Raw genomic sequence first — 19707 nt, 5'->3', positions numbered from 1 at the left:
GAGAGGGATTTGAATAAATACCATATTGATCACATTTGACTCTTTCTTGGTTGAACTATTATTGTCCGTTGCATACGCGTGGAAATACTAATGTGACTCAAGCGTAATTTTTTCATTCTTGTCAAAAAATTCACGTGTCACCTTTACAATTTTTGAGATTTTTTTTAGCTCCACATTATATGCATTAGGTCAATCATTGTGACAATATCTTAAACTAAATACATTCTTATATGGAAATAAGTGGCATTGTGCTAGACATTTAAAGTATTGCCACGTTACTATTTAAAATATCTCCATATTAATGTACCGGTATTCTAGAGGCGTAAATAAGTCCCTCATCTTGCAAGATAATGACTTACACGACATGATTATTGCCACTAACGTAATAGTTTGTGCCAATTATACAATGAAATATATAAGTTTCTCTTAAATAGATTGTATCGTTGACATAAAATGTTCTAATAATAACTTACCCGTGCCATATTGATAGAGCACGTGCGAGGGAAGTAGTGTGAAACCCAAATAAGAAGATACACCAATTGAACACACATGTAACATTTCTTCTATAATTTTTTTATTTAGGAAAAAATACGATGTTCATTTATGAGAAGCAGAATACATACATCATGAAGGATATAATACATTCAGTGGGCCTCCTCCATAATTAGCAAAAAAATCCCCAACCCCTCAATCCGAGGTCCATACACGCGAAATTGGATCCCCTTCTTAGCAAATGGTGAGGATCCTCATGACCAAACAACACGGGTCGTTGAATTTTGATCCAAAGACTATAATTATTATAATTTTTAGAGGGACCCTTGTTTGTAGCCGTTGGATCAAAATTTAACGGTCCATGTTGTGTGGTCATGATGATCCCCACTATTTGCTCAGGAGGGGATCCAATTCCCATACACACTACACCTCAAATACCACAAGTGGCAAAACCTAAAATATCCCCTAATTTCAAATTTTCCAAAATACCCCTATAAGCTGTCCAAGGTACGGCCGTCAGCATATTTTAGTAGGGCTAGTTTAGTAGTTTGAAGTCCAAAAATAGGATTATGGATAAAACGAATTAGCTAATATAGAAATTAATTACGATTTTTTTAATGAAAATTAATTAGGATATTAAGCATATCCTGAAAAACACGTGCGAGCAGTGGGAATGTAGCACCGCTCCAATTCCCCTCAGTTTTCGCTCCAATTCGGAACCCTCCAATCCAAATCGCTCACTATAAAAAATTTCCCGAGAAAATCTTTCAAATTTTCCAAGAGAGAAAGAAAGTGAGGGAGAATCGGAGGTAGAAGAAGATAATGCATTCATTAAGCCTCAAAGTCTGCAGTAATTGCTGTCCGGGGACGACGAGGACGTGTTTGCCGGGGCGGGGGAGCTTCGGCGTCGCGAATTCGGAGGTCCGGAACTTGAGAGTCGGGTCGGGGCATGGGGATTTCGGGAAATCGTGTCGGGTCGTGGCGTGCGCCGTGGAGAGGAGCGGGGGGAATGAGTGGAGTGGAAGTCGGAGTTCGAGTCCGAGTTCTGGTGCGGGTCAGAAACCGAGTTCATTTCTGTCTCGGAGTCAGAGCTGGGCTTTGTTGAAGCAGCAAATGGAGGTCGCGTCGAAATCTGAGGTGAGTAAATTGTAAATTTTAAACTTTCTCGCACTTTCCTTCGTTTGCTCGGAATCCAAACAGAGGATTATGGTTTTTAAGCTTGAAATTGTAGGATTACGAGGAGGCGGCGAGGATCCGGGACTCGTTGAAGTTGTTAGAAGAGGAGGAGCCGGTTTTGTGGCTCCGAAGAAGGATAAAGGAGGCAATTGCTGAAGAGAGATTTGAGGTAAATAAATTGAGTTAATTTGGAGGGTGTTTATTGCTAATTAGCGTTGAGCTGAAAAATGCAACACCAAATTCATTAAAAGTCTTGATTTGATGTGCCCAGGACGCTGCGAAATATCGAGATGAGCTAAAGGAAATTGCCCCTTACTCTTTCTTGAAATGTTCAAGTGATGCAACAACTTTGGTATGAGAATATGCAGTATTTCATCACATAATTACATTGCTGTTTTGATTTAATTTGTTTCTTTAACTTTTTAGATCTGTAGTTATCGTTACTGCACGCATTAATTCAATTGGGAAATAAGATACTTTTAGAGCGGATAACGCGAATTTTGGTAGAATGTGAGCAAAAGAAAAATAATTTTGATGGAAAAGTTCACATGCTAATTTAATTGGATGAATTTGAAATGAAATCTTTGTTTCTTCAGGGTATTCGGGTCCAAGTTAGGAGTGTATTCATAGAGGGCAGAAGTCAGCCTTCAAAGGGGCAACACTTTTTTGCATATAGAATACGAATTACCAATAACTCAGATCGTCCTGTTCAACTTCTTAGAAGGCATTGGATTATCACGGATGCCAACGGAAAATCCGAAAATGTCTGGTGAGTTAGTTTTCTTTTCTGTGATATCTCTTACCTCTTCTGGATTATCTTATTTTCGGTTTCCGCTCGCAGTTAATGGTAGGATATTTCTTCTTCTTTTACCAAATATATTGTGTATTACTTTTGCTCATCGTAGGGGGATTGGTGTTATTGGTGAACAGCCAGTTATTCTTCCTCAAACGAGTTTTGAATACTCATCAGCTTGCCCATTAAGCACTCCCAGTGGCAGAATGGTAAGCATGAAATCATATTTATAAAATACATTTAATTGGTTTTGTACTTTGATACAATCCGAAATAGAAGGGCTCAAGCTTTATTTAATGTGGCTTGTGTGGTGAGATACCCTTTTCAGTTGCAGATTACGGCATATCTACGGTGAAGCTTTACATTTATGAATATTTCAAATAAGGCATCTCTATAGCTGGAACATTGAGAAATTAAAACGAAAATGTTATTTTCTTTTTGAGTTTTTTTTTTCTTTTTCAAAATGCTTCCAACAGTGCATAAATACGATTAGAAAGAATTTCAAGATGGTACCTAGTTTTTTATCAATCACATTATCACATTCCAATTACAGCGTTCACTGATTTGCCTATCTTTTGGGCATATGTATGATGGAGTATGAATCCATCCATTCATAATTGAGTAACCTATAGGTGTGAACCCCATCAAAAGTCACCTGGCATGTTGCACTTACGAGTCGCCTCCAGCAATGCTGTGTCGTGAGGCTGGCCCCCGGTTTTTCTTATAGTAAAGGTTTCTTTGTCTAAAGCTAGTGATCATGGAAATTTATATATCGCTATAAGCTCTATGAGCAGTGAATGCACCTAGGAGGAAAAGTCTTGGGTTAAAACCTGTGTTCACGTACTTCCATTGTTGGAGAAAAGTTTGATAGTTCATTTGATCAATTTTCTTTTTACTGTGGTTTCAAATGATTTGATTTTCTTCTTCGTTGAACTAAAATACTCTTATGTTGCTTTTGGATTTGTGGATTTAGAGAAAGGTATTGGGATTTGATTTCGTAGTGCAAATGTGCTAGAGACCCTAGAACTGTTGTTTGGTGTGTTTGTGACGGATATGAATTTAACTGTTGTTTGGTGTGTTTGTGACGGATATGAATATGATGTTTGAAATGGCTGAGAATTTACTCATGGAAAAAGTGCTATTTCAAATCATTCAATAGAGTTTTTCTTCTCAATTATTAGCCGAAGCTTCAATGTTTTCATTTTATGTTTTGAACTTTTGATGCAGACAAACTTAAATTAAACATACATACATTGATATCCTTTGTTTTAAATCCACAAATCCAAATGCAACTTTAAAGAAATTGATACATATTTTGTTTTCATACAATGCAGGAAGGTGAGTTTGAGATGAAACACATCAATAGGGTAAGTTCACAATCGTTTAACGTGGCAATTGCTCCCTTTGCCCTCTCGATATTGGAAGATGACATTGACACCTTTTGAATTGTGAGAAGTAAGTTGTGGCATCCCTACGGAGGACAGCGGAATTTTATTCCATATTGTATTCAGTAATTTAAGTGTAAAAATCATTTCTGTTCCTGAGGAATTGGTACATAAACAAGTAAAGTTCTACGTAGCAGATTTAGGAAAATGATTCATTGGTAAAGATGAAAGTATATAGGTTTTGTGACAATTTTGTAAGGGAATATGTTTGTGTAAGATTCTCAGTAGCCTAGAGGTTGGATGGATACAAGTAGTTTGAAATCCAAGCTTAGGTATCTAGTAGGCTTATATGACAGTCATTCTTCATTGGCATCGTACGCTCGATCGTTCTTAATGTTTCGGTGGCATGGTGCATGATGTGAACACAGAAAGTGCCGAGTATGTTCGGTGAATTGCAGGATGAAGAATCAGGTTTGTTGTTTATGCAATGTCGAATTTAGTTGTTCATCTGGTATCACGTATGTGTTTAAGTTGTTAGTTCTAATCTGTTAATTTCTTTGACTTGTATCCTATGATGCTGTTGCTGGTGTGATGTTGTGTTGCCTCGCGCTTATGAGTTATGTCCTTGCAATGTAGGGTAGTGCTATCCACATACCCATTTTTACTTCTCACACTCCTCTCAACTTTCGGCTGTCAGATGGAATGTATTGAAGAAGATAAACGGCTAAAAATCAACAAGGATGTGGGGGAGGTAAAAATAGGACCTTCCTCAATATATTCATGACCAGTGACAATAAGTCACCATGTATTTACTGGCTTTTGGGAGCTCATGTGTCCTTTGGAGTCAAATGATAAGTTTTCACCATTCATATTTTTAGCTCCATTTTTTTTTTAAATATTCGTGTCGAAAATGAAAATATTGGGAAATGATAATCACACTTTATTTCTCCTTATACTCGTTCCTCTTTATTTTTGGCCATCAAATTGAGTAAATCAAACAAAGCAACGAATATCGTTATTTGGACAAGGTGGATGGGGGCATATAGGAGAACAATTTACCTACACGAGGGTGCATACCTCTTCTTCTCGTAAGGCTCAAGTTACGCGATGAGTGCTACATTAAAAGAATATACACCTCGGGACATGCTAGTTTTTCTCGGCACATTGGTTAGGTTTTAATAAGTGTAGTGTGAGGAGGCTTTTGAAACACGAAATTTCCCATAAAAGAGGGATAGACAAGTGTCTGGAAGTCCCATCTTCTGTCTTTTAACATTCTTATACTCAACAATTATTGTTATTAATTTCCGCCCCTTTTTCATGATCATGTAGATTGTATTTATAACAGCATGTACACCTAACCAATCGAGAATTTTTTTAAGTTATCAACCATTTGGATTATTACATTTGGTGTATCGGGTCATGTTTTCGGCACACTAAAAAATTTCTCTAACCAATCATTTTGCTAGCCTTCCTTCTACAAATACTACTACACTTTCCATGACCATTCTGTAATCTCTGTAATAGTAGTCACTCGTTTCAAGTGATTAACTCATCGGCTGCTGCCTCTACAAAAGCACTTTTGGGATCCCTCGTCACCATGAGAAGCTTCATAATCGGTCTGCTTCTCTCTCTCTCTCTCTCTCTCTCTCTCTCATTGTTCTTTGGTTGGAATATTCACCATGTTTTGAGCATGGGTCTGGTATTGAATCATTTGCACTTGCACCCATTAAGGACAAAAACTAGGTTGGAAAAGAAGATTTTTGTTAGATTTATTGAACTATTATCTGTTATATTTGAAGTTTGTTTTGAGGTTGTATGGCGCTATGAAATTCGAAAACTAGCAAATAAATGAGTTATGCTAGTTGGTTTGGGTTGTTTGCTTGCCTCATTGCACCTAAGTTTGAATCTCTCACTTTGGCAGATTAAGAGTAGTGTAGAATATAAAAAATGCTTAAAAAAGCCACATTTATGAATTAGCTTAGTTGGCTCGGGCATCATCCGTATGCATGCTTTTTTAACCCCGTATTCGAATCTCTCTTTCCATAGACTAAGAGTAGTTTAGAATACTCCCTCAAATTCAATTTTTTTCCTTATAAAACCCAACATAATTTTTTTTTTACTAAAAAAAAACCCGTGACTAGGATCCACCTAAGTGAATTCATTAATTACATATTAATTTACACATTTTACATTTTTAGATGCCTAAAATACCCCTATTGCATATTTGATGTGCACAATTAATTCTATGCAGATTGTAAGGAGAGAGTTAATGATTTTGTAAAAAGAATATATTTGATTCAAAATGTGTATAAATTATATATATATATATATATATATATATATATATATATATATATATATATACACACACAGAGAGCTTAAGGGGAGGGATCCCCATTTTTTGAAAAAAATGGGGATTAGGTGTGGGGCCTACTTCACATCTAATTTCAACGATCCGAACCGTCTATTTTGTTAGTCTCTATTCATAGATCATCCTTGCAAAATATTAGCTAAATTGGAAATGTTTAAGACATCTAATTGGGTTCAAGGAAATGAACGAATACTTTGTTATATAAGAAAATATGAAATTTGATATTGATAATTAAATAGGCAAATGGTTTCGGATTGAATTGAATTTTTGCAAGGATGATCTATGAATCGAGACTAACAAAATAGACGGTTCGGATCGTTGAAATTTGATGTGAAGTGGACCCCACACCTAATCCCCATTTTTTTCAAAAATTGGGGATCCCTCCCCTTAAGCTCTCTGTATATATATATATATATATATATATATATATATATATGTGTGTGTGTGTGTCTTTATATAATTAGACCATATTAATTTACCTACCTACTATTTGAAATGTTCATTTCCAAGGATGCAAAATATTGTATACCAACAACAAATTATTGCATAAACTTAGGAATTGGATCATGCTTTTGATTGTAACTTTTTACCTACAAACAATCATATACATATTACTTTATATATTTTTATCAAAAAACGTCCCTAATAGGCTAATATATGTAATAATACATGAAAAATAATTTACCTATCATGTATACAAAAATGTTATTTGATTCAAAATATATAATCTAGGTTTTCTCAAAAAAAAATAAATATATATATATATATATATATATAATCAAGATGTAGTATTTATATTTTTTATATAATTGGAACAAATTAATTTCCAATAATTTACTTACGAAAAAATTATACCCCGTGTGTAATATAATATATTTTTTTCACTAATACATGGAGAATAATTTACCCATAACAAGAAGAACTGTAATTTGATGTATTACATTGAAAAATATTGTGTCATACCTATATTTATACAAGAATAAAACGTGCCTAATATATATAACAATACATGAAAAATAATTTACCTACAAGTTAGAGAAGTGTTATTTGATTCAAAATATATAATATGGATTTAGTATATTTTTTTTAATAATTGGAACAAATTAATTTACTTCCCAATTAATGCAAAATATACATATCACAAAAAGGTAAATTTTTGGTATGATATGGATACAATTAATGCAATACAACAGTTTATATATTTTATTTCACTTTTTCTACAACTTTTAATTTGGAATAAATTTAGGGATTTGGGAAAGTGGCATGGGTGTAAATAAATTGTATTAGTAGGTCAATAGTGTTTCGATGTGGCTGCAAATTTTAAATTTGGGCTTTTATTGGACGTTTATATGTAGATGAGTTTTTATTTAGGAATCATGAATTGTAAGGGCCAAAATCTAAAACATCTTTTTGGCATGAACTAACTGAAGAGGAATCTTCTGTTTGAACAAAACTAGCTGTGACGTGTGGAGAATGAATGATTTGTTTGCCACCTAAATCATATTCTAAAACTTCATTAGCATAATTAACAAATTTTTATATTTCACGATCCACCAAAAACAAAACAAATTTGAACTATTCAGTGTTTTCATTTCGAATAATAAACCAATTAGCCAGCGGTGACGATAATGGGTCTTGAGGTGCGGCATCTAATCATTTTTTATAGTCTGTAAGTACTTAATTAGTACTTTAATTATAATGTTAACTACCATACTTAGTTGTTAGAGACCAACATGTTCTCACTCCTCATCCTATTCTCTAACCCTTGTGCGAGAGGGAGGAGGATTATCTTCCCTCCTAATCTCTCTCTCTCTCATTTTCTCCTCTCCTATTTAAATGGCTATAATTAAGTCACATCAACATCTTATATAATTTTTATATAGAGATAGTAAGATAAAAAGGAGAGTGTGAGAGGAGGGGAGAGAGAAGGGGATGAGAATAAAAGGGGAGAGAATCCTACTTTGTGTGAGAAACGTTCTTCTGTCCGAAAATCAGACTAAGGACAATGAGAAAGAGAGAGAGAGTGCGATAACAGTTTGGGACAAGTGTGTGAGCCTTAAAATTAGGAGGGTGGCGTATGTGTGGTGTTTTGTGTTTTTGATACTTTGGTACACGTGGTCTAGATGCTAGAATTTATCTTTTTGTGGGCGCTTAAAAGTTGGAAAACTTTTTCATGTTACGTAGTTTCAAACGCTACAAACATTAAATGATTTGAATTTATTGCATGTTGTCCAATCATAGTTTTATACTACGTGAATGTCTTTCAGTCCCTCAGATTGTAATTGTATGACAATATATGAGTGAAATCCCCTGATTTATGGTTGCCCATTGTCCAAGCAATTAGTGGTATCTGCCTAAGATTTCTGCTTGCTTGGCGACCACGCTTGTCACCGTCTTAACTAAACGACTATTTTCTGCACCTTCTTTGCAATGCACCTGTCAATTTCACCTTCATATTACGTAACGCGTTAATCAAAAGCCTATATATATATATATATATATAATATAAACTAAAAAGAACTGTTCTGCAAAACTTTCACTCGTTTTGGGATATCGATGGGATATTAACTAATTAATTTAATTACCAGTCTTAATTTTCTCAATTTTATTTTTATTTTTCTTTTGTATTTTGTTTCTTCGGTGTCTTTTTCTTTCCTTTTTTTTGTTCTATAACTTGTGATGAAAGCTATAAAGCCATTCAGGGCGGTGAAATTTGTGTTCCACTTTTATAAAACATAACAATCCGTCAACTAGTAGACACCACATTCTTAAGTAGGGCTGCCGCATAGGATAGTTTTACGGGCAATACTGCCATGAGATCGAATGAAAATAAATATGTAGTGGCATAGTTTCTTATCGGTTTTGTGATATTGGTTGGAATATGACAGAATGAAGGGGTGGGACTAGCATGAAATCGGATAAGATTGAAATGTTGAAATTCTCATTCTTTTGTAATGTTAGTCGGACAATTCACATGATTAGACAACTTGATCGAAGATTTTCTCGTAAGAGTATAATTCTCTTCTCTCCAAATTCCATTCCCCCACCTCCTTTCTCACCTTGCTTTTTTTTTTCTCTCTATAAAAAATTAACAGAATATGTTGATGTTTCTTAATCGTGAGCGTTCAAATAAAAAAAAACTAAAAGAGGAAAATTTAGAAGTAAGAGAATCTTTACTCCGGCACGGGATGATATATAATGCATAACCAATAACCAATAAGATGAGATACAGTGTTTAAAATAGGTGGCATTTTCTGGTCTAACATACAAGTCAGGTAGGTCACACAATCTGTGAGGCTATGAATCTCATGCTTTAACTGAACGCTAACACAATCATTACTCTTTACACATTAGAGACCCCACCCATTAAGGATTCAACAAGCCATGCAAGTTTCTGAAATTAATGGGTCGTACTTCCCAATTTTATGATATCTAATTTGATCGAAATAATCATGACTTCATGGGTCCCAAATCATTGGTCAAAAACTAAGTTGAAATCACAAATCATGGCAAATCAATTAACCCAATTCCTTTTGACATACATTTATTAATCCAGATACATTAGAGCTGGTTTGAAATTGTTATGTAAAAAACATTTGTACGTGCTTTTGTTAAAGTTTTTTTTTATTTTATAATAATGCTTATTTTAAATCTAAGTGGTTTTTTAAAAGTACTTAAAAGTGTTTTTTTTTTTTTTTTTTTGAAAACATTTATAGTGCTTCGGAAAAGGAAATATTTTTGCCCATCACCTGATAAGGATGGTGTACATTCCACCATTTGAAGGTGGTAATGTGCCGATAGCACAATCATGTACAACAAATATCGTAATACAATTGGTTAGACTAATATTCTCAGTACACTGAAAAATTTTCTCAAGAGTGGGGAACAAAAATACAGCCTATAGAACTTAGGGACGGTTACTTTTTTATGTTTTTTTATAAGTTGCTTTTGAATGGGTTAACTGACTCAAATCGACCCAAATACAGTTTGCTTTATTCCTTGATCAAAAAACCAGTCTTGGTACTCAAAAGGCATATCTTCAAGCATTAATTCCAAATTCCAATAAAAAATTCAGACAATTGTTCCCTGGTTGGTCTCTTTTTAAATATTAAAGACATAATATTAATAAAAATATAATTATCCAAGAAAGTTGATGAAAGCTTACATTTTATCAGTAATTTAATATCTGCATGGAAATGTAGAGAGAGAGAGAGAGAGAGAGAGAGAGAGAGGACTTTGGTATTTTTTCCAAGATTTTGCTGAATATATATATTAGGAAAGTGAAAGCCTTGTGCCTTCTGCTCAAAGCATTCCATCCTTTTCCTCTCTCTCTCCCCCCATCCCCCCTCCACTCTCTCTCTAGATTTCTCTCCCTCCACAGCAAAGAAGCAAAGCATCTCTAATACCTCTCAAACACCTCCAAGTTTTCTTTGCTTTCGCTTGTAAGTATCAACCTTCCTTTGCTTAGAATTTTGCTGCTGCTGCTTCTTTTCATCCCATTTTTATGTATAATTATAGTAAAATTATCAAAAAAAATGTCTGTTTTGTGTGCCTTTCTCTGCAAAAATCTACCTAAAGTTTGGAATCTCTGCTTAATCTCAATCCTTAATGTGTTCATATATGAGTAGGGTTTTGTTTTCTGGCTTTTGAGTTTGCATTTGATCCCATCAACAACCAAGTTCTTCTGCAAATGTGGTTTCTTTGCATTAGTGCTGTATTATCTTGCTTCTCTCTTCTTCCTCTCTGGATCTGGATTTTTGTAAATTTGTTTGTCATTTGGTTGTTCCTTTGAGTATTTCGACTTTAACTTTATCATCACCTTATTTATTCCTCCACTTTATTCTTTTATTTTATTTTATTTTTTGAATTTTCTTGTGATTTTTGAAGCTCTTTGATTTCGAAAACATCTTCTGCCTTTTGGATTTTTGTAGATTTCTCAAAATTCAAATTATTTTATTGAATTTCTAATTTCCTCAGCTGTTCTTATCTCTCTCTCTCTCTCTCTCTCTTTTCTTTCCCTGCAAGTTTCCCTCTTTTTTTTTTTTTTTCTTTCCCTGCAAGTTTCCCCTGTAAAATAATTTACAACAATTCTTTATTTTGTAAAACTAAACTTTTGTTTATTAACCAAGTTTCTTACTCTTTGACGATTTGAAGACAAATTTCCAGGCAACCCAAATCATTGTTTGAGTGAAAAAACGATCAGATAATTAAGTAAAAGGGTTATAACATCATGAGTTTAACAACAGGAGTTCCAAAAGGTTCTTCTTGGCAGCCAAACATGACTGCAGACACAACAACTCCAAGTTACTGGCTCAACTGGCGGGTCTTGCTCTGCACCGTGTGGATTTCGATTGCGCTGACTCTTTCGGTGTTTGTGGTGTGCAAATACGAAGCAAGAAGGGGCATTTCAAACCGCGGTAGCAGCGGAGAAACACAGCAACAAACGCCTGCAGGAGCATTGTTTGAGGATGAGACCTGGAGACCTTGCCTCAAGGGAATTCATCCGGCTTGGCTTCTGGCTTTTCGGGTTTTCGCTTTCTTTGTGCTCTTGATTCTGCTCATCGTCACCGCTTTCGTGGATGGAGGCAGCATTTTTCTCTTCTACACACAGTAAGTTGTCATCTCTGAAGCCATTTGATGAACACAATAGCATTTTTAGTCTATCTGTGATTATAAGAGTCCAGCTTTTCCGAAAAGTGCTTCTCCAAATCTTTGAATTATTTGGCTTCTGATTAGTGATGTTATTTTGGTTTTCGACAGATGGACTTTTACATTGATCACAATTTATTTTGGGGTAAGTTCCTATTCTGCTTGAATGTTCTTGTTCTCCTTTTTTAAGTATTTTTCGATTTCTGCTGATGTCGATTTTCATGTGCAGCTTGGATCGTTGCTCTCCATTCGGGGATGCTACCGCTACCATAAGAAAACTGCCGGCGATAGGGTTGATAGTTTTGAGGTGGATACAGAGCAAGGCTCTACTCGTGCGACTCCTTCGCACGTAGTTTCTTGTAGTACTTCAACCACAGAGAAATCCTCAGCCCCCCATGTCGAACAACCTCAACCTCGTCAACCTGCTGGCTTTTCGGGTTATGTCTTCCAAATAATTTTCCAGGTTATTAAAATGTTTTAGGACTTGTAATTATCACTTGGTCTTCAAGAATGTGCAGCATAATCTTGTTTAATTCGCTTAATCGCCACATTTTTACATGTAAACAGATGAACGCCGGTGCTGTTCTTCTCACAGATTTCGTCTTCTGGTTCATACTAGTTCCATTTCTTGCAATCAAAGATTACAACTTGAATTTTGTAAGTGCTATAAGCCATATAATACTCTGCCCTGCTCTTCTCTGTCTGTTTTAGATTTTCTATCATCTCATAATATCGTGATTAGTTTACGTAAGCAGTGATTATGATACTAAACGAACATGTTTAATCCTTTCTTTGACAGTTCATTATAAATATGCACTCGATCAATGCAGTTTTCTTGCTCGGCGATACCGCTTTGAACAGCTTGGTAAGTTGCCCTTCTCAGCTCAAATTTCCAATTCACTGCAGGGTAAGGGTTTCCAGTTCTTATCATGAATACATTGACGATTAATATCGATAAATTTCTCGATTTTCAGCCCTTTCCCTGGTTCCGAATCGGGTATTTCTTCCTGTGGACAGTCTTTTACGTAGTTTTCCAGTGGCTCTTCCATGCTTGTGTCAAGTTCTGGTAAATTCATCATCTCTTTGGTTTCCCATATTGCAGACTATTTTCGTATCATTTCGCTGCACCATAAGCTTCTACTTGTAGTGACGATTTTCGCCTCTCAAAAACAGGTGGCCGTATCCATTTCTAGACTTGTCATCGCCATATGCTCCGGTGTGGTACTTGTCCGTCGGTCTACTGCACATCCCATGCTACAGCATTTTTGCTCTGATAATGAAGCTCAAACACCATCTGTTTTCGACGTGGTGGCCTGAATCGTATCAATGCGCGAGGTAGTTCAGGCGGCAAGCTGAAGCCAGACACCGTACAGTATCCCGAAAGAAAATATACTGCCGATATTCTTTGTAGAAGGAGAGCAAACAGAAGTCCAGAGATGAGATTTTAGAATTGTGGATTCAATGCCTTAAACAGATTGAAGGAAAACGTTTGTTTGGTGATTAAGTTTTGGATGCTCAAAGCATTACCCTAATTAGTGGCATATACTTGTAGGTTGCAACTTGCAACTGCATATACTTAGGCATATCAGAAAGAAATTATACTCTATATATCTTATTCCTTAATACCATTCAATTAATCTGCTTTTGTTAATTCCCCACTAATAAATCTTTTATTTATATTCTCGTTCCATGAGAATTCCGATGTGTTGTTGGAACCCAATGAAATAAGAGAGAAAATATGCCCTAATATCAGCTGTCAAGGTTCTAAAAGACGCTAGGCGCTAGTCGGGCGGCGGGCTGGGGCCTAGCGCCTAGGCGGATTTAAGTAAATCTATTATATTTCGTGTAAATAAGTGTCTGTTTATACTTAAAATATATATAATTTCATCATAAACTACAAAATATAATGACATATTTATTATAAAGTATTGGAACATGATGAAAACATGGAGAACAAACATATAATGTACGTTTATTTAAGTATTCGACAAGTCTCTTATAATTTATTGAAAAAAAATAAAAGTTATCTATTTTCTGTCTAAGTGAGTCGCAACCTAAGCAGGTCTGGACGAGTTAGGCAGGTGCCTAGATGGTCTAGGCGGGCACCTCAGCAAGTCTAAGCACCCTTTCTTAATTTCAAACGTCTAGGCATTAATCGGGACGATGGTCATCCGCTTAGCACCTAGGCGGAGATTTTTAGAATAGTGTCAATTGTATACAGTTATGTGCCTATCATGGTTAGTGAAACCGAAGAATCTCACCCAAATGACAATATTTAAAAGGCGGGTTTTACCGCTAACATTACAACGATGGAGCTGAAAGTTCAAATTTACAATACAAGGACCAGCCAACAAGAATATATTCTTGTCCAACCTTAAGGATTTAGCTACACAATGTTGGGCCGCTATCTTATGATTATTCAATACCAGGTGCAAACAATGAAATCTCCATATTTCAAATCAAGCCAAAATGAATATATATATATATATATATATAAAATACAATGCAGATGCAGGTGATTATAAAGAAGTGCTTGGTAACGAACCCATTAAAATGACGTTGTCGCTGTCTTTATGTTCCCTCGGCTTCTCTGGCTTCACCTTCGAAAATAGACCCGAGAGTAATCCGGAACCTGACCCTCCCCCAAACAAGTCCAGAAGTCCACTGATCTCAGCACTGACCCCGGAGCTTGCCCTCTTGATAAGCTGTGCTGGTTCGTCTTCCCTGAGGCGTGCCCCGCAAGTGCAGTCCATGACCTTTCTTAAGCAAGGCTTGTGGAATACTGATTCGCAAGACGGACACCTTTCAATTTCATCCTCCTGCCAATAACTTTTAGTCAGATTATAACAACTACGGTTACTAATTCATCACGCAATATATGGAATTCAAGGGTTCCTAGTAAGGGAAACAAAATGTTCAGTTGGTTTGCAAGATGAGGAGAAAAGGAGTGGTATAAAGGTTTGTCGCACAGTGCCCACTAACATTATTGGCCAAAAGCCCAGAGAATAAAGATTTTGGAACATATAAAAACCGAAATACAGACAAACACGAAAGGTCTTGTTATCCACATGAACAGGAACCATATATTGTATAATATTACTGCTGATGCCCACCTGAAAGGGGAAAATGAGAGATGAAGGGTCACTGCATGCTTGTCGTGCTCCACAGGGGACTCCCACATCACAGCATATGAGACACTGCTCCGTTATATGGTCCAGAATTTTCCTCAAGGCAGTCTCCACAATCACGGGCAGCACTGCCACAAAGATGGTACGTCAAAAAATATATATGCGCACACATACATATCAGGTCAGGCTATCACAGGTAAATTCATAAATCTGTCTTATTTCCGTTATAAGAAAGAAACAGACATGCATGATATGAGATAAAGCTTGTTATTAGAATCTAACCTGCAAAGGCTCCTTTGGAAAGATCAATGAGGTCTCTCAGTGCAAAAAAATCATTGCTTTCTAGAAGATATCTTCGAGACCCGAATCCTTTGTTGATTGACCTACGGAATGGGCAACGAACATAAGGAAGAATGGTTCCTATTTTCTTCCTCACACCCATAACATTAAGCAATGCTGGAACCTTCGAGAAAAGGAATGGATTAACTGCACTGACACAGAGCATGGGCTGCAAAACAAATGATCCTATAAAGATTAAGTTGGGTGTAAAATGTTAAAAATATGTCAGTATATTGCTTACTCATGCAGCTGCAATTCACTGACATAACATATACATAATTTAATCACAAAGAAGGTGTGCTAGTCTTCATAGTACCTGGTCATGTATAGAATCCAGATAAGATTTAGCATATTGCGAAACAGGATATTGCGTAAAATCCCAGTTATGCAACACTCTTGCTGGTATGATTGCAATTTCATTTGTATGGCACGAAGAGCAAAATAATTGACCAGTATATTCACAAAGTCGAGGCTTGCCCCATCCTAGTGTCTGTGCAAAATCCTGTATCAAAGTCCTTCCATCATCAAAATGCTTGTGGCATCCAGCACAAGTATAATGTTGTGCTTCTAGCATCTGCTTCAAAGATTTGGATTGTCGAATTTCAACAATAAGTGATATGGTCTTTCCCAAAGTGGATATATCTTCTGTGTCTGCTCTTCTAGTTAGAGACTCAGGTGTATATGATTCCAGGGAGCTAGGAACTGAATCTTGAGGAGAGAGAAACCCTACTAATGCACTTGGCGGACTGGAAAAGAACCTGTAATGGAGAACGGACCGTAGACATTCTTGGATGAGAACACTTCTCTCTGCAATAACATCAGGAGACGCATTTCCAAAAATCTTTCTGGATTCCTTTTCTACAGCAGACCAGGGAGAAGGTAGATCCCAGCCGTGGTCAGAAAAAAATGTTTTTAATCGACGATAGAGTGTAAAGAAATCGCGATATCGACGTTCCACCTCCCATTGATCCTCGCCACTCAATACTTTAATTTTATACACAGTGTATTCTTTAACTCCCACCAGTCTTTCACTAAATGAGACATCTCCCTTCTTCTGCCTTGCACCCACCACTTCGACCCCATCAATTCTCAACGAATGCTGTTTGAACAAATGAGCATCATCTGTACCAGAAGTAGAAGCAGTCGACCCACCATCTCTTACTGGTAGATATTGCTGTGATTGTAAGAACCTGTTGCTATGAGTGAACCTTGCCCCTGGGGACTCAGCAGAGTCGAGCAGAATTTCCTCCATTTCATTAACAAACTCATCATAGAATTCATTAAGCTCAAAATTATCCGTCTGCAGCATTAACAATACAGAAAATGAGATACAGACAACTTAAAAGAGAGACACAAAAATATTCTTATACGGATAAAATCAGGTCGTCATAGCATATAACTACAAATGTCATTAACCAGCAATTCACTTGCAAAAGGTGGTACAACAACTAATATACACACATTGCTTATAACAAGCACTGGTAAGCTCCACTCACGATTAAATAAGAGTATAACATAAGCTACCATCCGGGTAAAGACTTGAAATTCTTCGAAGACAAACACTGCTATATGTTTCCTGAGTATGAAGAACTGGACAGAATATAAAAATAGAGATACTTCTCGGAGTATCACAAGCAGCACAATATGCATTCAATATTCACAGAGACATGAAATCGCACGTGGCTTAGACCAATCAAATGCAAAAAATAGTTAAGTTGAATTACAATAATTTAGTGCCACCCAAAAGAAAAAAGTGTATTGAGCATGACTAACCTTAACTGGCATAGGATATTCTTCAAGGATATCTTCTGAAACAGGACTTTTCGTGGTATTATTTTCAAAAGTTGATGGCAGTGTACTTGGCTTATGGTCCTCAAGGAACTCTGTCTTCCTATTTCCAGAAGTTCTGGTTGAATAGATGCTAATTTTATTAGTTGAGATATTCGAAAGGGGGTCCAATTTAACTTTTAAAGTCCCCAACTTTTTCTGTTCTAAATCTTGGCCATGATCAGTCCCAAGGACCTCCCCGATATTCATATATGTATGCACATCAGAAACACCATTATCCAAAATGCTCAAAACCTTTTTGTCAGGAATTTCTTTTGCTTGTGGATCCGGCTGAAGTTCAAGGACATTGCCAACCAAGGAATCTTTATTATGTTTTGCTGATTCATCAGAACCTGGAACTTGATTATTTGTCAAAGGAATATCTCTTGAATCTTCTAGCCCTGGTTCTTGAACATTTTGAAAACCAGTCGGGGTAGTACAAGAACTTTTGGTAAACTCAACCAAATCAGCAACAGCTTGAACTTGATAACTGGCCACAGGAATGTCCTTCACATCTTCTACTCTATCGGTTTCAAGAAAACTTGGAGAACTAGCTAGCTTCATGGAACTGTTAACATCTTCTACCGATTTACTATCAGCTTGAACTTGTTTGCATCCAGGCTGCACATCTGTCAAGTCATTTCCTTGCTCAGTTTGACATGCATTCTGATGCTCAACTGAAGTGATGGAAGTGGAATTTGAAACTTTCCTTTTGGTTTCAACTTTCTCTCCTCTCCGGTCCTCAAATATGTTCGTGAAAGAATCTAAATTACTTCCTCCAGTCTCTTCCATGAAATCATCCCAATCATCGGAGCCAAAGGCTACAGATGTGTTAATAAGAAACGGATTTTCATTCTGGGGTTTTTCTTGCTGATAATGGTGGACATTCCTCTGCTGACTAAATCCACTCTTGCGCTCATCATCCGAACCATAGTTGTTCATGGACCCCTCTTCCTCTGAATACTCATTAGAGGTCCCTTCCTCCCTACCTATCTCTCCTCCATCTAATTCTTCAACTTTGGGTACAAACTGGTTCCCAATTCCAACCCCTTTCGAATCATTGGTCTCTTGGGCAGCTACACCAGCTCCAACACTATCACTTCCCACAACTCCCCTCCAAACTTCCGTACCTTTTTCACTGTCCTCGTCACTATTATCCGAACCATACTTCACATCCAAACCCCCCCTTAAACCCGACGATCCACTCTCAAGCTTCCAAGACATCAATTCATCCACATCATGAGCTCCACCAGCATCCTCATTGCCATACAATTCCAACCCACTAGACCCGTAATTCGCAGTCCGCCGTCCTCCAATACTACCATCCTCCTTCCCAAACTCAATCCTACCACTACTCAAAACTCTCCGATCCTCTCGATTCCTCTCAATCCTCCCTCCCAAACTAAAATTATCCAAACCACCACTCTCCTCCCCAAGTCTCCAACTTTTCAACGACCCGAATTTGGGCTCCGGGAAATCACTGAAAACCGTGATTGCGCTACACATGCTCGGCTTGCCCATCATCGAGTTGGCGCTACAATAGCGCTCGTACTCGGACTCCCCGAACGAGGAGTAGCGCGACGGAGGCGATCGGGGCGAAACATCGCCATCGAAATTGCCGCCGTCACCAACACCGTCCGATTTGGGATCAAGCGGGATTGAGGGATCCGGAGAGGAGGCCCCGGCAGTCGTCTCTCCATCAATCATTGGAAAGTCAATGAATCATAAATTTGAGTTCGAAATTTATGAAATTCATAGGGAAAGAAAGATAGAGAGAGAGTGGACCTGACAGGAACCGACGGTTGTGATTGGATTGGGAGGTGGAGCTCCGATGGACGTTAGCGCAGTTGTTGGAAAGACCAGATTGTGAAGCGAGTTTGGCATCGGAGATTTAGTTGCAGAGGATTGAATAAGTGGCGGGAGAGAGAGAATTGAAGAAGACGAAGTTAGTTTTTTTCAGTTTTTTTTTCCGTTTCAGGTGTGGAGGTGTGTGACTGGTTTAACTTGTGATACAAAATGATAGATATGCACTTGCAGCCTCCATTGCCCTCCATGCCAATTTGGTTTTATTTATTTTCTAAAAAAAAATTTACAGTAAATTTATTTTTCATTAATACAGAAGAGAACGAGATTCGAACTTTTTTATTAGAAAATTATTGTAAAATATTAATTTAATTTACACATATTATCCTTAGGTTAGAGAAATTTTTTAGTGCGTTGACAAACAAGGTACAATACAAGTGTCAGAATCCAATTAATTGAAATATTTTCTTTTTCAAGTTTCCAACAAATTGTACTATTATATTTGGTGTAGCGGGCCGTGTGTCGGTCATACTAAAAAACTTTTCGAATGTTTTGCTCAAAGACAATCTCATCTAAATATTTTATTTTCTATGGGGCGTTTGTTTGGCCTCGTTAGCTTTCACTGGACTAGACTGTACTAGTTGTTAGTCTAGTCCAGCGTTTGTTCTGTACATGGGCTAAGTTTAATGGTACTAAACGGGACTCGTGTGGACTAAGTAGCTCACTAAGAGGTCTTAGCGAGTC

At 36.9% G+C, this 19707-nt stretch overlaps 3 protein-coding genes across 6 annotated transcripts; 2 read left to right on the top strand and 1 right to left on the bottom strand.

The window, feature by feature from the left end:
* Nucleotides 1-1148: 1148 nt before the first annotated feature.
* LOC126600572 (uncharacterized) lies at nucleotides 1149-4438 on the top strand. Of its 2 annotated transcripts, none has more exons than XM_050267160.1 (6): nucleotides 1149-1629; nucleotides 1724-1837; nucleotides 1940-2020; nucleotides 2265-2437; nucleotides 2599-2670; nucleotides 3796-4438. In XM_050267160.1, the coding sequence occupies exons 1-5, from the start codon at nucleotides 1315-1317 to the stop codon at nucleotides 2648-2650; spliced, it is 735 nt and encodes a 244-aa protein (XP_050123117.1). In that variant the 5' UTR covers nucleotides 1149-1314; the 3' UTR covers nucleotides 2651-2670; nucleotides 3796-4438. The 2 variants fall into 2 exon arrangements, with proteins under 2 accessions (XP_050123117.1, XP_050123116.1); XM_050267159.1 differs by having other exon boundaries at nucleotides 1151-1629; nucleotides 2574-2670.
* Nucleotides 4439-5353: 915 nt separating this feature from the next.
* On the top strand, nucleotides 5354-13517 carry LOC126600569 (uncharacterized). Of its 3 annotated transcripts, none has more exons than XM_050267153.1 (8): nucleotides 5354-5462; nucleotides 11464-11827; nucleotides 11978-12011; nucleotides 12096-12329; nucleotides 12434-12523; nucleotides 12666-12731; nucleotides 12841-12932; nucleotides 13040-13517. In XM_050267153.1, exons 1-8 carry the CDS (start codon nucleotides 5444-5446, stop codon nucleotides 13203-13205), a joined length of 1065 nt encoding a protein of 354 aa, XP_050123110.1. In that variant the 5' UTR covers nucleotides 5354-5443; the 3' UTR covers nucleotides 13206-13517. The 3 variants fall into 3 exon arrangements, with proteins under 3 accessions (XP_050123110.1, XP_050123112.1, XP_050123111.1); XM_050267155.1 differs by lacking the exon at nucleotides 5354-5462 and adding an exon at nucleotides 10504-10659; XM_050267154.1 differs by lacking the exon at nucleotides 5354-5462 and adding an exon at nucleotides 10510-10659 and having other exon boundaries at nucleotides 11372-11827.
* Nucleotides 13518-14121: 604 nt separating this feature from the next.
* LOC126600563 (uncharacterized) lies at nucleotides 14122-19201 on the bottom strand. The gene is made up of 5 exons (XM_050267143.1): nucleotides 17107-19201; nucleotides 15650-16633; nucleotides 15277-15502; nucleotides 14980-15122; nucleotides 14122-14685 (listed from the first exon to the last, which is right to left on the bottom strand). Exons 1-5 carry the CDS (start codon nucleotides 18865-18867, stop codon nucleotides 14386-14388), a joined length of 3414 nt encoding a protein of 1137 aa, XP_050123100.1. The 5' UTR covers nucleotides 18868-19201; the 3' UTR covers nucleotides 14122-14385.
* Nucleotides 19202-19707: the final 506 nt, after the last annotated feature.

The sequence above is a fragment of the Malus sylvestris genome, chromosome 14, assembly GCF_916048215.2.
Source record: "Malus sylvestris chromosome 14, drMalSylv7.2, whole genome shotgun sequence".
Classification (NCBI taxonomy): domain Eukaryota; kingdom Viridiplantae; phylum Streptophyta; class Magnoliopsida; order Rosales; family Rosaceae; genus Malus; species Malus sylvestris.
Note: the sequence above shows the minus strand (reverse complement) of the source record. Positions and strands in the feature narration are given on the sequence as shown.

What these genes read in the sequence shown, in the direction of transcription:
- LOC126600569 (XM_050267153.1), top strand. An exon ending in TCTTCCAAATAATTTTCCAG is followed by an intron (nt 12,330 to 12,433) that starts GTTATTAAAATG and finishes ACATGTAAACAG; the next exon opens with ATGAACGCCGGTGCTGTTCT. An exon ending in AAGATTACAACTTGAATTTT is followed by an intron (nt 12,524 to 12,665) that starts GTAAGTGCTATA and finishes TTTCTTTGACAG; the next exon opens with TTCATTATAAATATGCACTC.
- LOC126600572 (XM_050267159.1), top strand. Translation starts at nt 1,315, where the DNA reads ATGCATTCATTAAGCCTCAAAGTCTGCAGTAATTGCTGTCCGGGGACG. An exon ending in AGGTCGCGTCGAAATCTGAG is followed by an intron (nt 1,630 to 1,723) that starts GTGAGTAAATTG and finishes TTGAAATTGTAG; the next exon opens with GATTACGAGGAGGCGGCGAG. An exon ending in CAAGTGATGCAACAACTTTG is followed by an intron (nt 2,021 to 2,264) that starts GTATGAGAATAT and finishes TTGTTTCTTCAG; the next exon opens with GGTATTCGGGTCCAAGTTAG.
- LOC126600563 (XM_050267143.1), bottom strand. Translation starts at nt 18,867, where the DNA reads ATGATTGATGGAGAGACGACTGCCGGGGCCTCCTCTCCGGATCCCTCA. An exon ending in AATATCCTATGCCAGTTAAG is followed by an intron (nt 16,634 to 17,106) that starts GTTAGTCATGCT and finishes TTAATGCTGCAG; the next exon opens with ACGGATAATTTTGAGCTTAA. An exon ending in TTCCAAAGGAGCCTTTGCAG is followed by an intron (nt 15,123 to 15,276) that starts GTTAGATTCTAA and finishes TCTTTGTGGCAG; the next exon opens with TGCTGCCCGTGATTGTGGAG.